This window comes from Cicer arietinum, chromosome 5, assembly GCF_000331145.2.
Source record: "Cicer arietinum cultivar CDC Frontier isolate Library 1 chromosome 5, Cicar.CDCFrontier_v2.0, whole genome shotgun sequence".
NCBI classification, from domain to species: domain Eukaryota; kingdom Viridiplantae; phylum Streptophyta; class Magnoliopsida; order Fabales; family Fabaceae; genus Cicer; species Cicer arietinum.
The window spans coordinates 73,668,394-73,692,155 of NC_021164.2; the positions used below are offsets into that span (position 1 = coordinate 73,668,394).

Below are 23,762 nucleotides of genomic sequence, written 5' to 3' on the forward strand. Positions count from 1 at the left end.
AAAAAAAAAAGTTGATGTTAATTGTCCCGTTAGGGTTCCCAAAAAACAAAAGTGGGTACGGTGAAGGCGTAAAGAGAAGGTGAACATATTGAAAGAGAGTGGGTACGGTGGTGACGTGTCGAATACGATATAAATAATATTTTGCAGTTTCGCCATTTTTTGACTCATAGTCTGTACTGTACCGTTAGGGCGGGAACCCAAATTTCACTTCAATCCCGTCGTAACACTCACTCCATTTCTCTCTCTAACTCTCTCTCTATTCCATTTTGTCCTCTCTCTCTCTCTCTCTCTCTCTCTCTACAAAGCTTAGGGTTTCAGTTTTGAATCATTCTTCTCTCTTCGTTCATTCACTATGAGTTTACGAAAGGGCTCCAAGGTTTGGGTCCCTGACAGGGATTTGGCTTGGTTACCTGCTGAAGTTCTCAGTACTTCTGGTAAACAAGTTCGCGTTGAAACCGATTCCGGCAACAAAGTAATGATTTAGTTTCTATAGCCTTATCTACGCTCCTTGCTTTTGCGAATGATTTTGACACGTGCGTTATTCAAATGCAGGTTCTCGTTGTTCCGGAGAAACTTTTCCCAAGAGATGCAGATGAAGACGAGCACGTTGGTGTCGAAGATATGACGAGGTTGGCTTATTTGAATGAACCAGGAGTGTTGTACAATCTTCGTAGAAGATATGCTTTGAATGATATATATGTAAGTGTGCATTCTAGGGATTATTTTTTAGTATCTACATGGATAATTAAGGTTGTACTTGAGCTCATTCTTTCAATTTTCTCAATCTATATTTATTGATGAGTTGCACGCGAGTCTAGAACTGTGTTATTGTACTGTATGAATATGGAAATGTCAATAGTTGTTTCGTGAGCCGAGTTGGTAATTAGGGATTGTCACATTGGTGAAATGATAGCTGGCTTGCATTACTAGATTATCTATATGTAATTACTGTTATTTTTCAGAACTAATGATTTCCATGAATCACATATGATAAAAAGAATATGCATTATTGTCACTCTCTCTTTATGAAATTAACGTTCTCATTTATTATGAAGACCTTTTTATGATGGGTTACCACAGGTGTATTACTTACTTTACTTCACCTGTAGCCGATTCTTACAAATCCGTTACAAATGCCTAAACTAGACTGCATATTCAGTAGCTATATTACTGCTCACTTTTCCTTTTTGGTAATTTCACTAGATGAAATTTACCAAATTGACCTATATACATTTTATTTATTTTTGTGACATTCCTTTACAAAATGTATTATGTACTATTTATGATTTTTGCCTGACTTATTTGTCTTTGTTAGACATATACGGGGAGCATTTTAATAGCTGTTAATCCGTTCACAAAGCTTCCTCATTTGTACAACAACCATATGATGGAGCAGTATAAGGGAGCTCCGTTTGGTGAGCTCAGTCCACATGTATTTGCTGTTGCTGATGCATCTTATAGGTTGGTATGCGTTTGGTACTGGTGACCGTGTTAATAATGTATTTAATTTTATTGTCGAATTTGCTACTTGACATTTCATGTTTCAAGTTAGTGAGTTTTTGTTGGTCATGATTTAGAGCAATGATGAATGGAGGTCAAAGCCAATCTATCTTGGTTAGCGGTGAAAGTGGTGCTGGGAAAACTGAGACATCAAAATTGATTATGCAGTATCTTACCTTTGTTGGTGGGCGTGCTGTTTGTGATGATAGAACAGTTGAACAGCAAGTTCTTGAAGTAAGCTATCACTGCTAGGCGATTAGTTTACTTTGAGTTTTTAATTAGGCATCAATTTGGGGTGCTAATTTCACTTTATTATTGACTCAGTCAAATCCACTTTTAGAGGCATTTGGCAATGCAAGGACTGTCAGGAATGACAATTCAAGGTGATATTAGTTCTTTGTCGTTTACATCTCTTGCCAACCTCTAGCTTTTTTTTTTTTTATTTTTTTTTTCTTTCCTCTTAGATTATTAGAAGAAAAATAATGTATTGAGTCATTTGTCGGTCTAATGATCCAGTCTTATCTTTTTATTCATCTAATCTAAAGCATGCTATCTATAAAAGCCACAAATCTCAGTCATGTCAATATCAGATTCATCTAGAAACAGTGTTGAATGTTATGGAAACACTATTACATATAACATACTGATATAAAAGGAATCTCTTAAGGGTTGTCATTTGCCAGCCATTTTAGGTGCCCAAATTTGCTAGTATAATGTTTAGTGACTGCACCATTTATAATCTAAAAGTATGTAAATCTGAAGAGAATTCTGGGATGTCATAAAAAATAATGTCCTTGTGTATGTAATATGCTTCAGCAAATTGGATTCAGAAGTATTCAAGGTAGGAATATATGTTGAAGTTTGAAAGGTTAAATTTGATGTTTAAGTTGGTGGAGCAGAAAAATACTCCTTAGGTTTTTCTTGGTTTATTAGATAATTATAATTTTGTTATGTGTTATTTAGTGGATAAATCAGCCCCTGTGTTGTGATTTAATAGATTTTACATTTTTATGGAAACCATTTTAAAGCATAAGCTTGTCAAATAACCTTCTGCTGGAATTGTTATTGCTGATAGACACATAATGTTCCTATTTTTATTTTGTTGCAGCCGTTTTGGGAAGTTCGTTGAAATTCAGTTTGATTCAAGTGGTAAAATATCTGGTGCTGCTGTTAGAACTTACTTATTGGAAAGATCACGAGTAGTGCAAACTACAGATCCTGAAAGAAATTATCACTGCTTTTATCAGTTGTGTGCATCTGAAAGGGTACTTGATCTCTGGTGAAGTATATATTTGATTATATATTTTGGTGTCAGTTTTGCATCATAATGCTATATTTTGCACTTTGCAAATTCAGGTTACTGTTTGCATTTTGTCATGGTCAATGTACTAATTTTGTACTTTGTAATTGTAATGCCTCATTTTTAGGATGTAGAGAAGTATAAATTAGGACATCCAAGTCACTTCCACTATTTAAATCAAAGTAAAGTTTATGAATTAGATGGGGTAAGCAGCACAGAAGAATACATAAAGACGAGGAGAGCAATGGATGTAGTTGGCATAAGTCACGAGGATCAGGTGTAATGATGTCATCCACTAGTACATTTCTTGCTTTAAGGTATTCTGTATTGACTTTGTTTATAGCCTTCCCTTATAGTTATCATTTCTTCCTATTATCAGGAAGCCATATTTTGCACCTTAGCTGCAATTTTACATCTGGGAAATGTTGAATTTTCTCCTGGGAAAGAGCACGACTCGTCAATGATAAAGGATGAGAAGTCAATATTTCATTTGCAGATGGCTGCTAACCTTTTCAAGTAGGCGATTTATGTTATGTTGGAGCTTTTTTAGTTTGCATGCATCGTATTTTTATTTGGATGTGTTATTGTTTATAAGGATATCTGCCATTATTTGTTTCCTATTGTATTTTCTGTAAATTAGGAACATAAATCAATCTATTAATCATGTATATATAGAATTCCATTATACAAATCCAAAACTTGAATCAATCGGTGATTAATAGTGATAAATGAGTTCGTACTATTTATGAAGGAAAATAAAATCCAAGGCATGAAACCAAAATTTCTTGACATGGTATCACATCCTTCTTGCTAGAACTGTGATTGCTTTCTTTTGTGACAGAGTTGTGCAGCATACTCCAACAACATCGTGTGTTCTTGGTTAGTGACAGAGCCATATGCTGCCATTTTTTGTCTGCTTGGTTTCTGGCCATATATTCTTTCTCTCTAATTTCTCGTTTGTTTGTTTTCTTAGTCTTGAGTTCTTGGTTTTTGCTTCTTTTGGTTCTGTCAATTCAATGTAAGACAGCTACAAGCCCTTAAGGATAATTTTACCCGGGACGTTGTTTCATGCTCACTGATAGGTTGCAAATGAGTGTATGCGTATTATGTGAAGCTAGATTCTAACGATTCCCTCAACCTTACAAGGTCTTCATATTCATTTTGGGTAACAAACAAGAATAGAGGTAGACTGTTTTGGCTATCAACAAGAATATGGGTTAGATCATGATGAGATGTTTATGGTTACACCAACAACAAAGATGAATATTGTCATAATGATGCTTTCATTGCTACCTCATAGCAGGCTCCTTATGCATGGTATGAGAAATTTCGATCAACTCTTCTTAGATTCTCCTTTACTTTAAAGTCAATATGCCTCATCTTTGTTCATTCTTTGTACGACAACCGGCATTGTCTTCTTATCATTTGTGTTGATATGGTCATTATTGGCTTTGACCATGCTTCCATACAACAACTTCAACTGCAAATCAAGCTTCCTTTTTTATATGAAAGACCTTGGGGCCTCTTTACTATCACTTGGGTCTTGAGGTTCATTTGGATTTTTATCTCATCCAATAACACAAGTATACTGAAGATCTAATTTCTTTGGTTGGTCTCCAATCTGCTACCTCAGTGGATACATCCTTTGAGGTTAAGTCAAATTTAATTGTGATGAGGGTTATGTTGTGCCTGATCTTTTATTGTGTAGTCTATAAGGTCCCTGACATCTCAATTGCAGTACAATAGGTCAACCAATTTATGTACACTCCTGGACACCTTCATTTGGTTGTTGTTCGCCGTATCATATGCTACTGAAAAGACACCTCTCATTTTAGTCCTTTCATTTCTACTGAAACGTCTCTTAATTTAGTTGGGTATAGTGATTGGGCAAGTTGTGATATGCAGAGATCTTACACAAGTTGGTGCATGCTTCTCGGTCTTGCATTGATTTCTTGGCAAAGTAGGAAGCAATTCACTGAATTTTGAGTATCGAGCTTTGTCTACAACCTATTCTAGAATTATTTGACTTGGCCTAGCTTGGCGTTAGAACCAGTGAAGTAAGATTTTATAGTGAATGGTGATGTTTTATTGAGGATTAAAATGAAACAAAACTATTACAAATATCCAGAGGTTGTTGAAGAGCCTGCCTTCTCTAATAACCACCAATCTGAAATGAAATAAATCGAATACCCAAACTTCTAATTATCTACTCTATTTAATTAGACACACATGGGCAGTCTCAACAAAAGACAAATTGACATAAACAGTTACAGACACAAACAATAAAAAATCTAGGCAGTTTCAAAATCAATCAAATCTGTGCCAACACTAATTTTTTTTGTGCCATACATAAGGTTCTTTAATTAGAGGTCTGTTGCTAACAATACTACCCCAATAGTTTCACCTTGCCCTCAAGGTGAACATGGTGTAAAGTGGTCCCTCTACCACTGCAGCATAATTGAGACATCAATTTGTTGTGGAGATAGGACAGTATTAGACTATTTATTATTAATAAATAAATATTATATATATTATAATTGCAATAATAGCAGATATTAGTTATTAAGCCGGTATTTAACAGATTAATTGGGATAATTTTATGAACATTGATAGATAACTCTTGAGATAGAGTTTAATTGCTATGCACTGTATAAAAAGTTTTACATTGTCACTAGATCACAACCATTTATGGGGTAACTTCAGATGTAGTATTTAGTAATAGTCAAATATCTCTATTGATCTCATGGTTGTGATTAACTGACGGCGTAAAAACTTTTTACATTGACATTGTATATTAATTAAATCCCTGGAGATAATCTTCTCACAGAATAATGAAATTCATACAGATACATATTACACACTGACAGAAAATTAAAATACATGATTAGAATTGGTTTCTCCAAGGATTCGAAAGCCTTAGTTCTCTCCCTTTCCAAATAACCACTTTGGCAACTTCCTAATAGCCAATTCTCCCGTGCCTTTCCCTCTTTATTCTAAAACAGAGACATATTAAACTGCCGCACTGCCACATTAATACTAAAAACATAACTGCATAATAATTGATTATCTTATAATATATAATATTTATTTACTAATAATAATTAGTCTAACAGACAATTTCATCATTACTAGTGCAATAGTTCATGCGTCCATGATTCTTTTGCATTGTCCCCGCTGTTGTGATATTCACAAGTGTATTTTCTGCTTCTCTTTCTACTTTTTCGATTTCTACCTTTTCCTCATTTTCTTCTTCTGCTATTTGAATGGGAATGAAATTTCCTTGGTCAGTTCCATCTTGTTGAAGGTTGAATGTGTGAGGTGTCTCAATGACTCTAATTCAAATTTAAATTCCAATTCTTCATCGGATATAGGTAGAAGGTCTTTATACTCTGGCTCAATATTCCAAAGTAGTGCGATAGGTAATGTTCGTCAATCCGCTTGTATAAATTAGGAATAAGAATTAACCTACTTATTATATTATGTATATATATATATATTGACTTCCAATTTAGACTATAAACAATTAGAAACTAGAATCAATAAACAGTTACTACAATTTGGTAAAAGAGCCATAAATAGTGATACATGAGTTGTCGATATGGTGTTAACACAGTTGGCAGACAACCAGGTGCCTTAATCTTGCAGTTTGAGGTTTGATTTTTGTCTTGTGTGTCTGGAAGAGTATTTGTTGGTTAACCTCTTAAGTGAATCTCCATACCTTGAGGGATTAGTCTCGAGCTTCTGGTCGAAAAAGTTACTCCAGATACACCCAGAAAAATAGTGGTAAGTTAGTCTATATTATTCATGGAGAGATATAAAATTCAACGATGGCATCATTTGCTTTGGCGTTTTTATTTCTTTAATTTCAATTGTTCATTCGATTTTGATAATGATTTAGTGGGACCCGCATGGACAATGTATTAAACTAAATTTTGATAAGGAAATGAGGGAATATTGATTTTTCATTTACCACTAGAGCATAGACTTGTGCAATGCACATGTGAGGCAGCGATACTTATACATCACGTTGAAAGATAATTTGTTGCATTATGTATATTGCATTGGGTCTTTGGAATCAGAATCAGATATGGCCAAGAGAGTGATCAAGCTTTAGTAAATGTAAGATTGATTTATGTTGTCGTATAAGAAATTAGATTTTGTGATTAAGTAGGTCTGTTATTTTTGTATTATTGTAGTGATGATAAAAATACTGAATCGTGTTGGATGCTGTCTTGGATGCTTGGTTGTTTCTCTGTAAGACGTAATCGAAGTTTTCATCCTTTGGTGAACCTAATGGAATGACTACTATTGTTCTCTCTTTAGGTGTGATGTGAACCTACTGCGAGCAACATTATGTACTCGTTCAATACAAACCCGCGAAGGAAATATAGTCAAAGCTCTTGATTGTAATGCCGCTGTTGCTGGTAGGGATGTTTTGGCGAAAACTGTCTATGCTCGTTTGTTTGATTGGTATGCTTACTATCAATGTGGAATTGTTGAAGATTATATTCTTTTTATCATGTACAAATTGGGTTGAAAATTCTATTTATTTTTGTTGTTCTATCAGGCTTGTTGATAAGATCAATAAAACTGTTGGGCAAGACATCAATTCCCAGATGAAAATTGGAATATTAGATATATATGGTTTTGAGTGCTTTAAGGATAACAGGTAAGATGTTTTCAAGTACACACCTTTCTCTTGGAGGAAAGAAATATTCTTTTGGTTATGTGGACCGTTGACAGTTAAAGCGTGTGGGTTAACTGTGCATTTGAAGTATAAGAATATCCTGGTGCATGGGTCAGGCATATATAATACCTGCCATTTCTCTCGTGTTCTTGTAAATTTTAGTACTTTCAGTAAAAGAAAAAAAATTCACAGCGCTCAGACATTTGATTAATACCATTTTAAATTTTTTTATTTTTGTAGTTGTGTTTCCATTATTAGATTCAATTCTTTTGTTGCTGTTATTTTGAATTAATAGTAGTAAATTAGAGTTATGGAATTAAACTATGTAAGTTTGTATGAAGCACACTAGTTCTAGCTTAGAGGTGAAAATTGAAATGGTAGAATATTATATTAGGTGGTTTGGGTATGTGTGGAGAAGACTTGTAGAAACCTTCTAAGGAAAATTATGGGCCAAAACATTAAGAAGGTTATGGATTTAAATCATTTGTCAATAGCCATGGTTTATGATTGTATGGTTTTTGATTTACGTAGATCCGCCAAGTGGGGAAAAGCTTTGGTTGTTGTTGTAGTTTTACATTGGTAACTTTGTTAAAGTAATTGCCTTTCTTAACCCGATAACATTTTTTTTTTGACAGTTTTGAGCAATTCTGCATCAATTTTGCTAATGAAAAGCTTCAACAACATTTTAATGAGGTATGAAAATGTGTTACGTAAGTTAATTGTCTTCACCAAGTTAGTTCCCTGGTGTTTTGATCTGGATCTTGATATTTTTTTTTTTACTTTGCCATCTTCTTTTAGTTTCTTTATCTATTGTCATTTTTTTTTCCAGCATGTATTCAAAATGGAGCAAGAGGAGTACAGCAAAGAAGAAATTAACTGGAGTTACATTGAATTTATAGACAACCAAGATGTTTTAGATTTGATTGAAAAGGTTTTTATTTAATTGCTTCTTTAGTTGGAGGTTTCCTAAATTCTATGTTTCGATCATTCATTTCATACGGATGGCTTGTTTCATGCGTAGTAGGATAATATATATATCTGATTTGTTTGCTGAAGCATTGTCAGAAAATTATGATTTATGATTTTTAGTCAATTTATTACAGTAGGCCACAGCTACTGAAATTGAAAAGGGCGGATACGAATCAGAAAGGTAGCTGCTTAGCTAGACAGCTAAGCACCAAAACCTTTTTGTCTTATTCTGTATTTTATGCTTACTATTTGATATTTCAATTTCTCACAATTTATATGACTTCAATGTAATTTTGGGATGTGAATAAGTATTTTTTTGGTTCTTTCAAGTTTCAAAGACTAAACCGTAAAACTGGCGTACATATAATTAACTTGACCAAAATCATGCCAATAGAATATCATGTATGTATCTTTGTTTGGAAGCGAGATTCCTAGTTTGTATTATACTGATGAGGATGCCACTCTTTTCTCTGGATTAAGTTTCTTATGGACTTCTTGTTGCATTCTTTTTGCAGAAACCCATTGGTATCATTGCCCTGTTAGATGAAGCTTGGTACAATTTATTTTCTTTATGAATTGGTGTGTATTTATAATTATACATTCTCTTGCAAATTATGTTCAGTCCTGAATTTGTCTTCTTTCAGCATGTTTCCAAAATCTACGCACGAAACATTCTCAACCAAGTTGTTTCAGCACTTCTTGTCCCACCCTAGGTTAGGAAAGGAGAAGTTTTCAGAAACAGATTTTACCGTTTCCCATTATGCTGGAAAGGTAATTCATTGATGCTGTACTTCCTCTTGTTTGGCTAAGTATATTGTGTAATGTATAATCTTCTGATATTTTTATGCAGGTCACTTACCATACAGTCACATTTTTAGACAAAAATCGTGATTATGTAGTTCTAGAACACTGTAATGTATTATCTTCTTCGAAATGCCCCTTTGTGTCGGGTCTTTTTCCTATGTTACCAGAGGAATCTTCAAGGTCATCATACAAGTTTTCTTCTGTGGCTTCCAGATTTAAGGTGTACATATATATTACCTTTTGGGTGTTATTGGATTTAAGGTGATCCATTATTGTGAACAAATTTGCATAGGAGATTAAAGAATTTGAATTTAAGTTGCTGATATTTTCTGTTTCTTGTCTGTGTTTTGATTTGGTGGATGGGGACCTTAGCAACAACTTCAAGCACTTATGGAGACACTTAACACAACAGAGCCTCATTACATTCGTTGTGTCAAGCCAAATTCTTCTAACCTACCACAAAAGTTTGAAAATACAAGTGTCTTACATCAATTACGTTGTGGGGTCAGTAATTTGTTATTCTAGCTCCTTTACTATTATCATTCTCATAAAGACACTAATTGCCAGTATGTCAGATATTAAAAATTGTTTCCTTAACTGTTGTCTTGCAAATTGCTGTCAATAGTGCAGTTGTTTTCTGAGTGTTTTGCACCAATGTGACTGTACAAATAGTATGTTACTTTGATGATTTTACCTTTTATGATGAATTTCAAGTCTTTGTTAGCACATTGAAGGATTTTTTCCAATGGCACTCAAAATTTGATTTATTGTTTTATAGTATTCTCTACTTATAATTTCTTTTTGTACGAATAGAAACGGATATACTTTGACTGACATGTTTATATGCATATGAAACATGCTGGGGGACTTATTCAAGTTTTCTTGTAAATAAGGTGGACATAACTATCATGTTTGTCACCTAGATATTCTCCCTAGCAGATTTGCATTTTTATTAAGCATTTTTTTGCCTGGTATTTAGGGTGTGCTTGAGGCTGTTCGGATAAGTCTGGCAGGTTACCCAACTCGAAGGACTTACTCAGAGTTTGTAGATCGCTTTGGATTAATAGCTCCTGAGTTTATGGATGGAAGGTGAATATATTAAATCTATATAACAGTTTAACCCTAAAATTACATGATTTTACTGTTTATTTGGATAAACTGTATCACCATGTCTGTAATTTTATGGGATTGATGTTTACATAACAATTTGTCATTAGACAATTTATGCTAGAACCGTCTTTTGATCCATTAAGTATAACCAACTCTATCTGGGGGGAAAATGGTTTGGTTATTGTTTTGGAAGATTTAATGTTTATGAAAATGTTAACAATAAAAAGATGAGTCTGAAGGATTGATCAAGTTTGAGCCAGCCTTAACTTGACCGAAGTTAACATTACACACAGGTCATCAAGATATTGTGAAGTTTATCATACTATGTAGATAAAAGGTTGTATTTTATTAAGTGTTGATAACTTGATATGTCAATTTCCCAAGTGAGTGGAACACCACAAATATCCTATTAGGTTTTGGGACATATTTTCTTCAGTTCATACCACCCTTGTATTTGCTTTTGGTTTTAAAGTGAAGTGGGAGGGAGCCTTTGACTTATTCCATAGAACAGTTAAAGTCTGGTATCGGTTTCTGGTTCACTCCTAGACCAGCCAAGGTTCATTTGGTTATTAAATAATTAACCGAAATCAGTTCTAAGAGTTAACTGGCCAAGGTCATGGGCCAGTTCTCCTATTATCTAGTTGAAGCAGCTAGCTTGATCTGGTTAAAATGTATTGGTTAGGATAATTGCAACCCCATTGGTGGTTTTAATTTGCTGAACCAAAAGAGGAGGAGACAAGCCAAGTTGGTTTTACATATGCTTCTTTGCATTTAGGATTCTTCATTTCATTTACTAAATGCCTGTTTGGAACACTAGAAACTAAGTGGAAAGAAAGTAATGGAGAGGAAACACATTTTTCAAAAAACTTTCCACCGTTTGAAAAAGCAGAAAATGAGAAAAGATTGAAACCTTGCTGGTAGGTCCCAAAGAGGATTGGTTCCTCTCAACTTTGAGCAGAAAAGTGCTGCTAGTAGTTGATTGACTAATAAATTACAATTTTATCCTCCTTTGAAGTAATATTATTATACAATAAAAATAAATATTTATCCTTTTATTTTCAAAAGATAAAATATTTTAAAACAATTAAATAAATATATAAAATTATCTTTTGATAGAATAATTGATTTTAAGTTTAACATTAATGGAAGTATAATTATATTCTTTTTCTTTTCTATCAAAATTTATTTTTAATTGAGGGCATTTATGACATTGAACTAATATATCACTTTCATTCACACCAAACAACTTTAAAATCATTTCATTTTCTATTTATTTTCTTTCCTTTCACTTTCTTTCCATAAACCAAACAAAGCATAAAGGAAAATGTTCTTTGCGCCTTGGGCTGCACTATCTTGAATTGACTGTATATGCATTTTACCTATATGAATGCCAGTGCAACAATACAAACTTCTTATTTACTATATAATAATAAAGAGCTCAGTGCTTTAAGTTCTCAATAATGTTGATTTAAACTTTTTTGTTGACAGTTATGATGATAGAGCTACAACTCATAATATATTGCAAAAGCTAAAACTTGAGAATTTTCAGGTGTGCTTTTTGTGAACTATGTGTGCAGCTCTTGTTCCCAACAAACTTGAAATGTTTTAGTATAAATGAATTTATGATAGTTATGTTTATGGTTTTTCTTCTTATTCAGCTGGGTAGGACTAAAGTGTTTCTCAGGGCTGGTCAAATTGGTATTTTAGACTCTAGGCGTGCTGAAGTTTTGGACAATGCTGCAAAGTGTATTCAGCGTCGACTACGTACATTTATTGCACACAGGGATTTCATCTCAATCCGAGCTGCCGCAGTTTCTCTTCAAGCATTGTGCAGGGGTCAGTGTTGTTGATGTTTAATAAAATAATTGTCCTCAGGTTGCCTTTTAAGACTTGTTGTCAATAGATATTTATTGTAGCGCTTTGTTTTCTTTCAGCTTCTTTGTCAGTAATATGACAATACATAGCTTCCTTTTCTCCACTTCCATCAATGTTTGTTCTGCTCTTTATCAATTCTTGTTTTTGTAGGATGCCTTGTACAGAAGATATATGCTTCTAAACGGGAGACAGCAGCAGCTATCTCCATTCAGAATTACATTCGTATGTGTCTGATGCAGCGTGCTTACGCGGCATTATATTCTTCTGCCATTATCATACAATCAAATGTCCGTGGTTTCACAATTCGCCAAAGATTTTTGCACAGAAAAGAAGACAAAGCTGCTACTATTATTCAGGTGCTTAATCATGAGATGGGGATGTATTATGGTGTTGGGGTGACTTTTAAAATGTCAAAGCAATGGCCTCTTCATTAATTTTAATAAATTTAATTTTATTTATTCTGGACATACTTTGAAGTGTTCTTTGCGCCTTGGGCTGCACTATCTTGAATTGACTGTATATGCATTTTACCTATATGAATGCCAGTGCAACAATACAAACTTCTTATTTACTATATAATAATAAAGAGCTCAGTGCTTTAAGTTCTCAATAATGTTGATTTAAACTTTTTTGTTGACAGTTATGATGATAGAGCTACAACTCATAATATATTGCAAAAGCTAAAACTTGAGAATTTTCAGGTGTGCTTTTTGTGAACTATGTGTGCAGCTCTTGTTCCCAACAAACTTGAAATGTTTTAGTATAAATGAATTTATGATAGTTATGTTTATGGTTTTTCTTCTTATTCAGCTGGGTAGGACTAAAGTGTTTCTCAGGGCTGGTCAAATTGGTATTTTAGACTCTAGGCGTGCTGAAGTTTTGGACAATGCTGCAAAGTGTATTCAGCGTCGACTACGTACATTTATTGCACACAGGGATTTCATCTCAATCCGAGCTGCCGCAGTTTCTCTTCAAGCATTGTGCAGGGGTCAGTGTTGTTGATGTTTAATAAAATAATTGTCCTCAGGTTGCCTTTTAAGACTTGTTGTCAATAGATATTTATTGTAGCGCTTTGTTTTCTTTCAGCTTCTTTGTCAGTAATATGACAATACATAGCTTCCTTTTCTCCACTTCCATCAATGTTTGTTCTGCTCTTTATCAATTCTTGTTTTTGTAGGATGCCTTGTACAGAAGATATATGCTTCTAAACGGGAGACAGCAGCAGCTATCTCCATTCAGAATTACATTCGTATGTGTCTGATGCAGCGTGCTTACGCGGCATTATATTCTTCTGCCATTATCATACAATCAAATGTCCGTGGTTTCACAATTCGCCAAAGATTTTTGCACAGAAAAGAAGACAAAGCTGCTACTATTATTCAGGTGCTTAATCATGAGATGGGGATGTATTATGGTGTTGGGGTGACTTTTAAAATGTCAAAGCAATGGCCTCTTCATTAATTTTAATAAATTTAATTTTATTTATTCTGGACATACTTTGAAGTCAAAATTATGATTGACCATGTGAAACTTTGAAGTCAAAATTTTTAAGTTTCATCTCACGTATGCTTTCTTATAGGGCATGATAATTAATGCCTCACTTTCAATTGCTTGACATTTATGGTTGGTATGGTAGATTCTGATACGTTATTTTATCATCAATGTAACATTCACTCATAGGCCTATTGGAGGATGCACAAGGTCCGGTCTGCTTTCAAACAATGTCAATTTTCAGTTGTGGCAATACAATGCCTTTGGCGGTGTAAACAAGCGAAAAGACAGTTTCGCAGACTTAAACAAGTATGGTTGCTTTTTCTTCTTTTCTCTTTTTTTTGAAAGGGGAAATGCATAAGTTTGTCTAACTTTATTTTTTCATTTACCTATGCCAGGAGGCAAGTGAAGCTGGTGCCCTGCGTTTAGCTAAGACTAAACTTGAGAAACAATTGGAGGAGCTCACATGGCGTTTGCATCTTGAAAAAAAAATTAGGGTATTGCTTCTACAAAAAAGATGTCATGCATAGATAGTATATTTGTGCTCATCTTTGATAGCTGTATTTGTGAAAGTGTTTTGACAAATTTTGTTGCTGCCTCCCACATTCTATTATGAGTTTCTCTCATCCTAATTCCATGAATTTATTGTTTTTGGGATTCAAATTAGAAACTTTTGATTTGAGCTCATGTAGTGTAATAATGCTTATTAATATATTATCATTACTATCTTAATATCATAAGTAGAAGATTGTTTTTGGAATGTATGCTCATATCTTAATCTATTGCCTATTGAAAATTGTTTGGGTTAGAATTATGCATGATTTCGCTTTCTGTTCAGCGCATGGTTCATTTCAGGGGATCAGCATTTCAGATATGTAAAGAGATGGGGCAGCTCTATCACATTGACTATTTTTACAAGACTATTGTTTCTGTGATTTTTTTTCTTCTTTTTATGTTCTGAGGATTTGTAATGTCCTATCTTTATAATTCAAATACAACTTCTCATACAAATATTTGTCCTCGTGCACGGTTGTCATACATTGCTTTAATATTGAGTATACCTTTAATTTTCTATTAATTAATTTCTCTGATGTGTAAATTTTAGAACAGACGGCCAAAGTATCCACCAGAACTTGGTATGTATAATGTGTTCTGCTATGTTATTCAGGTGTCTAATGAAGATGCTAAGCAAGTTGAGATTTCCAAACTTCAGAAGATGTTGGAAGCTCTGAATGGTGAATTAGATGAAGCTAAAGTGGCAACAATTAATGAGTTGAATAAGAATGCAATTTTGCAAAATCAGTTGCTAATGTCAGCAGAGGAAAAATCTGCTTTAGAAAGAGAGCTAGTTGAAATGAATGACGTGCGAAAAGAAAATGCTATGTTGAAGGTACTTCAAGTAATGTTAATGGTTGTGTTTCAACTAGTTTATTTTGATGGTTTATAAATTTCAACAATTTTTGCCGTGCAAATTACATGGAGGGATTTTTGTTCTTCTTTGTGATCTAAAATCTGGGTTTCTACTTTATTAATTCATTCTCAATCTTGAGATTGTTTTATTTTTCCTTTTTCTTCTTGTTTTCAATTTTCTATCTATAATTCCAGAGCTTGTTAGATTGGCTTGTATTGTCGATTTGTTGGACTTAGGAAAAAATAATGCAAACTGTACTTGAATTTTTGGGTAAGGCAGTTGCGGCAAGAAGGATTGAACTATTTGACTTGGGTAATTTCCTAGACATGTAATTTAGTGTAAGCCTTGTCTGGAAAGAATGCATTTGTTCCTTTCAAGAAACCAATCCTTTAATTGCACAGTATGGCACAACCAGAGAATCTTAAACAAATAATCTATATAATACAAATGAATAAATGATATGCTTGTTTCCGGACTGGCCCAAGCCCAATCTAACTTCTCACGCTTGGAAACTTGTCAGTGTTGCATTAGAAGAAATTTCGTATTTGGGGAAGTTTGTCATTCCTTTTGTCGGGTTAATGTTTGCCTGTTTCCTCTATTAAATTTAGTTGTGTTATTTCTTGTATGATATTTCTAGGCTTCTCTGGATGCCTTTGAAAAGAAGAGCACAACTTTGGAGCTTGAGCTTGTGAATGCTCAGAAAGACCATAACGAAACCATTCAGAAAATGAGGAATTTTGAACTGAAGAGTTCTCAACTTGCGCAAAATGTGAAAAGGTGCATTTTTTCTGCTCAGTTCTGTTTTATAAATTGATTTAGTTTCTTAGTACCTGTGGTGTTTGTGTCTTCCGATTCTACTGCATCTTCTTGAACTGTTATAAACTTTAATGGTTCACGTGCAGTGATTTTCTTAAACAGCTAGTGATTTTTTTTGTTATTACTCACTTTTCAAATTGTATTTTAATGTAGTCTTGAAGAAAAGCTATTGAGTTTGGAGAATGAAAATCACGTGCTTCGTCAGAAAGCCTTATGTGTATCTCCTAAGAGTAATCGTCCAGGTCTTGCAAAGTCATCATCAGAAGTGAGTTTCCTCCTGCATATTGACATTCTCTTCACTATCTCCTTCATATTGATATGCTTTTGGTGTGTTGAAAACAACAAAATTGGTGGAGTAACATATTTAGTAGTTTGTAAAAAAACTTGTTTAATTTATTTATTTTTCTTTCTGAAACAGAAAACTTCAAATGCAACAAGCCCCCGTACTGATCAAAAGTCACTATTTGTAAGATGCTTCCTTGTCTTCCTATGTTGAAAACTGTTCTAACATAACTATAACTGTTTTTTATTTGCTACAATTTAATGCAGGAATCACCGACTCCCACAAGGCTTATTTCCTCTTTAACACGTGGCTTGTCTGATTCTCGTCGATATAAATTAACAGCAGAAAAGCACCAGGCATTGCTCTTGTTTCACTTGTTCCTAAATCCTACACTTTTACTTTTTGGCACTCTGCTGTGTTTAGAGTACTGCCAAAAGTTATTTATTTCTAGTTTTTATCTTATGTGTTGAACTTATGGGTTTTAAATAAAAAGAAGAGAGGAACAATAGACTTAGAATATTATTGATGATAAATGAAATCTAACTTGATAGAAAAGACTAAACACTAATCCCTTTTATAGGTATATAGGACTCAAATCCTAAATAAATAGCAAAATTGGTTAATAAATCATGATAATAACTTAGTCATATGACAACTAATCCTGCGAGATAATCTAAAATACTCTAATATTATAAATTGGTCCTAGAAGATGAACTCAGTCACTATCTGAGGCATTCTGTGATATTTTATTTATTCTAACACTCCCCCTCAAACTAAAGCATACTAAACTTAGAAACTTGTTACATGAAAATAATGGATTACCCCAACATAAATTTCAATAAATAGAAAAACCAAATAAATATTGAGTTCCACCAAAAACAATGGTTCAGAAGACAACTTAGAGGTGCTTGGGAACTCATGGCAAACAATCATACGAAGCAAGGTCCGTCCTTAAAACCACAGCTGGAAATTTCATACGAATAAAATCGAAGACTCAAAATATTTAAACTCTGAAACTAAACTCCTTCTCGGACGCAGGCAAGGCACATGCATCTGGGACGAAGATGAGGCTAGTGCGCGTAGGAGAAATGTTGAGACCAGAACGTTTATGACACAGGTCTGGGCTAGTTTGTGTCATAGACAACCTAAGTCATCATCGGAATAACCATCAATAAGAAAATAAGGCATCGCAAATATGATTCATCCATGGAAAAAAGAGTCTCCCGCCACTGGAATAATTGCAATGGGAATAGAAAACATCGATGTGATCCATTGATTTTATTTTTATGTTATCAATTATGACAACATTTATAATGTTGGTGCTTTGGAATTAGTGTGTGGATACCAATCATCTATGTATATCTCCCCCAATCCTGTCTCTCAACTGTCTAATTTATACCATGTGTTGTACAGGATAACTATGAATTCCTCACTAGGTGTATCAAAGAGGATTTGGGGTTCAAAAATGGTAAACCTGTGGCAGCTAGTATCATATACAAATGTCTTCTACATTGGCATGCATTTGAATCTGAGCGCACAGCCATATTTGATTACATAATTGATGGAATTAATGATGTCATAAAAGTAAGTGATTTGCTCTTATTTCGTACACCACCCTTTTTATTCTCATTATGTGCCTTGTTTTCTATTTAGAATTTAATTATGGAAGTTTCTTTTGGTATAGGAAATAATTGTTCATATATAGTGTTGTATTTCAATTGTAGAATGCTCTTCATATAATTTTTATGAGGTTTATTCATTTCAGTGACACCTGCTTCAGGTTAGCGACGATGATGCTGTCTTGCCATATTGGCTGTCCAATACCTCCGCACTTGTGTGCCTTTTACAGAGGAACTTGCGTTCAAATGGTTTTTTAACTACCACTGCTCAGCGTTATGCTGTATCATCTGGCTTGACTTGCAGGACAGGGCATGTAAGTGATCTAGCTGAATATTGATATTGCTTCTTTTTTTTTCAGGTGCACATTGTGAATATTTTCTGCTTCAATATGGTAGTTGTGGACCGGAAAACATTGATATGTTGACTTGTAATTTAAAGCCAAGCTTTTGCTTTTAGTTTTTTATTTTTTCATGACACATTATCAGATGTCTTTCTCCTTATTTAGTTCGATGCTATTTCCAGGGAGTGAAGTCTCCATTGAAGTTACTTGGATATAATGATGGTATGTCACATGTGGAGGCAAGATATCCAGCTATTCTTTTTAAACAACAACTAACTGCTTGTGTAGAGAAGATTTTTGGCCATTTACGTGATAATTTGAAAAGGGAACTTTCTCCACTTCTAGCATTATGTATTCAGGTTGGCTTTTTTTACTCCTTGCTGATTTTTGTGATTTTTGAAAAATGTGACTAAATTTCTGAGTCACATTATATGAATTGATGTGCCACTGTCCACGGTTCCTTTATTATCTAATAGTTGTTAAACTCTTGTTTTGAGCTGGAAAGTATGTATTTAATGAAGTAACAAACTAAAGAAGTCTATCATGAGCTGAATTAGTTGTAGCTTTAGATTTTACTTCGTAAGCTTTTATTGTAGTGCTCAATATCAATCACTTTTGTTGTTTATCATCATTGTATGTCAGCCTTTCAACTTGATTTGGTTGCATAAGTGGGGCTTTAGTTTAATACTGTTGTGTTTGCATTGGAATGCTATGGTTTAGAGTTTATAGAGGAACGCAAAGAAACAGTTTTGTTTATTATTTTAAGTCGTTTAGTTGCATGTACAAGGAATCAACAAGCTTTTGTTGCATTATTTTATTTTCCTTTCTTGTGGTGACCATGTGATGCTGTGAAACCAGAGCGGTCATTTAATAGGGAATAAAAAATATTAGGGATGGTGGGCACAGGGAGAGAGGCATTGTGCTGCCTAAAGATTGGTCAAACCTCATTTTGGAATGCACTTTACCCATAACTTTTTTTGTTTGTAATTTTAGTGTTATGGAAATTCTTGTCTTTCAATGGTTGCATCATAAATTTTCCCCAATTTTATTTTTTCTATTATTAATATAATATAAAGAATATAAGCAAGTATATAGATTAATAGATTTTTTATTCACTATTATGATTAATGATCCCGTGAAGACCTTTTCTGTTTTCATTAAGTTTAGACTCTACACTAATTTTACTTTAATTAAAACAAATTTGATCTGAATTAGAATTTTTTTAATTAAAATTTTGCCTTTAAAAAGTTCTAGACCCGAGCATCCTTTTTGTAATACTGTTTAACTTGGAACATGATTGTATCGATTGATCCTTTTAGCTAAACTGCTAAGTCCATCTAGTTTGTTGTTATCTTAGCGGATTCATAGTTTTTTAAATGAAGTTTTACAAAGAATTAAACTTTTCTTATGATATGGGATACTGGTTAGGCACCCAAAGCAGGACGCGTGCAGAGTGGGAAATCATCTAGATCACCTGGAGGGCTTCCTCAACAATCACCTAGTGGTCAATGGGACAACATCACCAAGTTTTTGGATTCTCTGTTAAACCGATTACGTGAAAATCATGTACGTTCTTCATTGTTTTAATTACCTGTTTTTTATGGTGTTTTATCTGTGTTCATCTCTTTTTTGCTCAATTTCCTTGTGATCACATGTTTGGATTGGAGTCGGCGCTTTTCTCTATACAAATAAGAAATTAATTAAGACAGAGAAGATACGAAGAGTTTGGATAACAAGTGAACCTTCAAAAACACAAAAGGAAAACATGAACGAGGTAGAAAAATTTCTGAACATTTTTAAGGAAAAACCCTGGAAAGGACCACTTACTTTAACACCAAATAGAAGCAACTTATCTAAGCGTATCCCCTATCAGCTACTATTTTATTGACACCTCCTTAAAGGCACAAAAGTTAAACTCCAATCAAATGCACTTTGCCACCAAATTTCAGATTCGTTGTTTGTGTGAACCAGTGTTCATTGTCTTCTGTGAATCTAAAATCGTGTACTTTTCATCTGTTCATCTTGTTCAAATTATGTCTCTTAAACTTTCCCTTTTTCCTTTTTAAAGATTAGAATATCCATAGTTTGATTTTTTGTAATGCAATCAGGTTAACGAAAGCACCTCCCTATGTGCAACTGCAATCCTTTAATGTGTTGTCATATCTCACATAATGATCATCTATATATATATATATTTGCAAATGTTGGCCAACCTTTTAAATGTGGAGAACATGCTAGGTCCCAAAAGTGAGCTAAAGCTTCGCGGCTGCAAGTTCAGGCCGGATGCCAGCTTGCAGTAATTGTGTCAGTTAGCGTATACGCTAGAAAGATATAGTAACTGGATTGTAATTGTTCTCTTTCATTGCTCAAGGGGGTGTCAATTTCAATATTGACCTCAATTTTATTTCAGAACGAAATAAATTATACCCTTCATCCTAAGTTAATGTAATATGAGAGGGAAGTTGTACGGAATTGGCTAGTTGATGTGTTAAGAACTGTGGTTATTTAAAATTATATTTTGGGTGTGGTTGTTTCATTTGTTCCATCTTTTGTGATATTATTCAACTCCATCCTCAGAATTTATTTCAAAAGTTTGTGCCTCCCGACTGTTGGTTCAATGATGAGAGAATGGTTTTCTGATTGTTCAGTTGTAGTGTTACTGATTGAATTTTTGGTTTGGAAGCTATGGTGTGGAACAACTGCGCTGTTATGGTGTTGAATTTTTGGCTGAAATTGTAAAGTTCATTGCAAGAACTAATTTATTTTTTTCCTCATTTTTCATACCTGAAACGGCATATTTCAGATACCATCATTCTTCATCCGCAAGCTAGTTACACAGGTCTTTTCCTTCATCAATATGACACTGTTCAACAGGTAAAAGTAAAGCCGATAATAACTATTAAAAAAAACTTTTTGTGGCCTCAAATCTCTAACATCTTCTGTTGGTTTATTCAGTTGATTTTCCGTTGTTCAGTCTTCTAACATTTAATTAATCCTCCCATAATCTCTTTCAGTCTTCTTTTGCGGCGTGAATGTTGTACTTTCTCGAATGGTGAATATGTAAAGTCTGGTCTTGCAGAACTGGAGAAGTGGATAGTTAATGCAAGTGAGGAGGTAAACTACTATTGTTCATTATTTTAGTTATGCTTTAACTATGTGCTTCTAATAATATGAAGTCGTGTGGTCCATGTAATTGACCTCATCTAGTGTTTTTGTTATTTAACTGGGTTGTTTGGAAATGTAGTATGCAGGAACATCCTGGCACGAGCTGAATTATATCAGACAAGCTGTTGGGTTTCTGGTATAAGCACTACTTCAGTTGTAGTTTTAATTGTCTTAATTAGCACTGCTATCTCATATTTACGCTTTTGCTTGTTTGAATAATTCAGGTTATACATCAGAAGAGGAAGAAATCTTTGGAAGAAATTAGGCAGGATCTTTGTCCGGTATGTTATCATCATATCATTTTTAATCAGTTGCAACATCATTTCTATTACACATCTATACTTAATATCTTCCATCTCAAATAATTTGAAGTTCCATCATTTCACGAAGATGCTTGATAAAAGTTTTATGATATGAAAAACCTGGATGTGAATGTCAATACTTACATGGACATATAGTACATTCATTTGTTAAATTAAGGAAAATTCATTTGTTGTCCTTCTTGTGCCTCTCACTTACATAAGAACACTGGAGGTATTGTTGTACTGAGATTGGGTGCCAGGCATGTTTGGTTCTAGTCAGAATAGTGTTCTACTGATCTTTTTCACCTATTTATTATCTCTCCTTATATTGTCTAAGGTATTGTCTTATTATTTTGTATGTATCATGGGTGCAATATTCTTTTGATTTGTAGAAATATTTCATTCAAAAGGTTAACTTGTTTCTGGCTCAATTAATTTAACAGGCATTAACTGTGAGACAAATCTATCGAATTAGTACTATGTACTGGGATGACAAGTATGGAACCCAGAGTGTGTCCAACGAGGCAAGTGGTGTTTTAAATTTATATAAAGTATTATTTATGATGGTATTTACTTCTGAGTTTTGAATTACATATGGGCAGGTAGTTGGTGAAATGAGGGAAATTGTGAGCAAGGACAACCATAGTCCAACCTCAAGTTCGTTCTTGATGGATGACGATATGAGGTACTCTTCTTTCCCCCATCCAAGTTCTTTTTGGATTCTTTTAGTTTTAGCAAGTTATTAGTGTTCTTATTGCCATACTTTGAGGTTTTGTGTGAAAGTTAGGAGGAAAAGGTAGGGAAGGACTTTGGAGGGTAAGGGAGAGGAAGGGGGATCCTTTACTTTGTTTGGAAGGAGAGGGTGAGGGGAATACTCCCGAATAACATTTTGATTTGATCAAAATCCTTACGCAATGCATATTTTTGTAGTTTTTCCATATTGGAGGGTCCTGTTCCAATAAAGAAAAATAAATCCTTATGCAAAGTTGAAACTACTCTCCCTTCTCATTCTCTTTCCTGCTCCCTTTATCTGTAAATCCCTCCCTCCCTTCCCCTATTTTCCAATCTTCCAAACAAAGCCTAAAATAAGACTGACTTCATTTTTTATATGTACATTTCTACTTTTTTTTTTGTGTTGGTATGTAATTCTGAAAGAGAGCTAAATCTAGTGGGCTTGACTTGATTTTGCCACTGTCATATGTAGGATTTTGTATGGATGCAACCGTATAATGTTTTCATAGGAATATATTGGGTTGCTATTTAGTTTAATCCCTTCGATCTTGGTCTTAACCTTCAGTGTTTGGTGCAGCATTCCTTTTTCTGCTGAAGACATAGATATGGCGATCCCTGCTGTGAATACTGATGATATTGAGCTCCCAGCATTTTTGTGTGAATATCCTTGTGCCAAGTTTCTTGTTTTGCATGAGTAATAATTTATTTATAATTGGATGCAAGATCGTTTCCCTCATCGATTTGCAATCAGGCATATGGCAACACGGTCCAGTCAGAAATGTTTGCCTTCCTGTCTACAGCAATCTTAGTTGTCCTCAGATTCTGATGGAAAAAACGGTTCTCATTGTTTAAAAAAACGGCTCTCATTGTTTACTTGTACCCTAAATTACATTGTTAAACTAGCAATTTGTAATTATCCAAGAATAGATCTCGCAGTCTAGGAGATTCACGTGCTGCTGTTATTATTATGCAGCTCATCTTAGTTATATTTACCATTGGATTTTCAGTTGTATTATTTGTAGGTATGCAACTGCAAACACAGTCGTGGCTAAAGAAACTAAATATATTATTCATAAATGTATATATCAAATTCCTTTCTTGACCTTCAGTGGTACGGTGCTGGTGGTGCCTCTTTTGTTTGAAAATTTGCTAGATACGACTTCCTCATGAGAACCTTTATTTTTCCAGTCTACGCAAGTAGGTAACCTTACATGACTTTGGATATGATTATTGTTTTAATTTGTATATATCACACATTAATGCCGTCAATTAGATGACAGACACTTTTATGGTGGTGACATTGATTGTCGATACCATTATCCACACTTCTTTCCCAACATTGAATTATGATATCAGC

The 23,762-nt window shown here is 34.1% G+C and overlaps 1 protein-coding gene across 1 annotated transcript; it reads left to right on the forward strand.

Moving 5' to 3' along the window:
- The first annotated feature begins 34 nt into the window (after positions 1-34).
- Positions 35-23,513, forward strand: LOC101500005 (myosin-15-like). The gene is made up of 38 exons (XM_073368328.1): positions 35-472; positions 553-699; positions 1,316-1,461; positions 1,578-1,734; positions 1,825-1,883; positions 2,609-2,765; positions 2,928-3,077; positions 3,180-3,316; positions 7,124-7,270; positions 7,368-7,469; positions 8,123-8,180; positions 8,317-8,418; positions 8,972-9,009; positions 9,101-9,227; positions 9,307-9,480; positions 9,633-9,764; positions 10,240-10,349; positions 11,859-11,919; positions 12,029-12,206; positions 12,396-12,601; positions 13,926-14,045; positions 14,135-14,233; positions 14,905-15,126; positions 15,785-15,924; positions 16,117-16,228; positions 16,382-16,429; positions 16,513-16,602; positions 17,660-17,830; positions 18,027-18,179; positions 18,389-18,565; positions 19,635-19,772; positions 21,010-21,080; positions 21,221-21,320; positions 21,451-21,507; positions 21,596-21,652; positions 22,117-22,201; positions 22,280-22,358; positions 22,983-23,513. The coding sequence occupies exons 1-38, from the start codon at positions 353-355 to the stop codon at positions 23,101-23,103; spliced, it is 4,548 nt and encodes a 1,515-aa protein (XP_073224429.1). The 5' UTR covers positions 35-352; the 3' UTR covers positions 23,104-23,513.
- Positions 23,514-23,762: the final 249 nt, after the last annotated feature.

Excerpts from the sequence above, each read along its gene's own strand:
- LOC101500005 (XM_073368328.1), top strand. The coding sequence starts at position 353 with ATGAGTTTACGAAAGGGCTCCAAGGTTTGGGTCCCTGACAGGGATTTG. Across the intron at positions 473-552 it reads AAACCGATTCCGGCAACAAA|GTTCTCGTTGTTCCGGAGAA; the intron begins GTAATGATTTAG and ends ATTCAAATGCAG. Across the intron at positions 1,462-1,577 it reads GTTGCTGATGCATCTTATAG|AGCAATGATGAATGGAGGTC; the intron begins GTTGGTATGCGT and ends GTCATGATTTAG.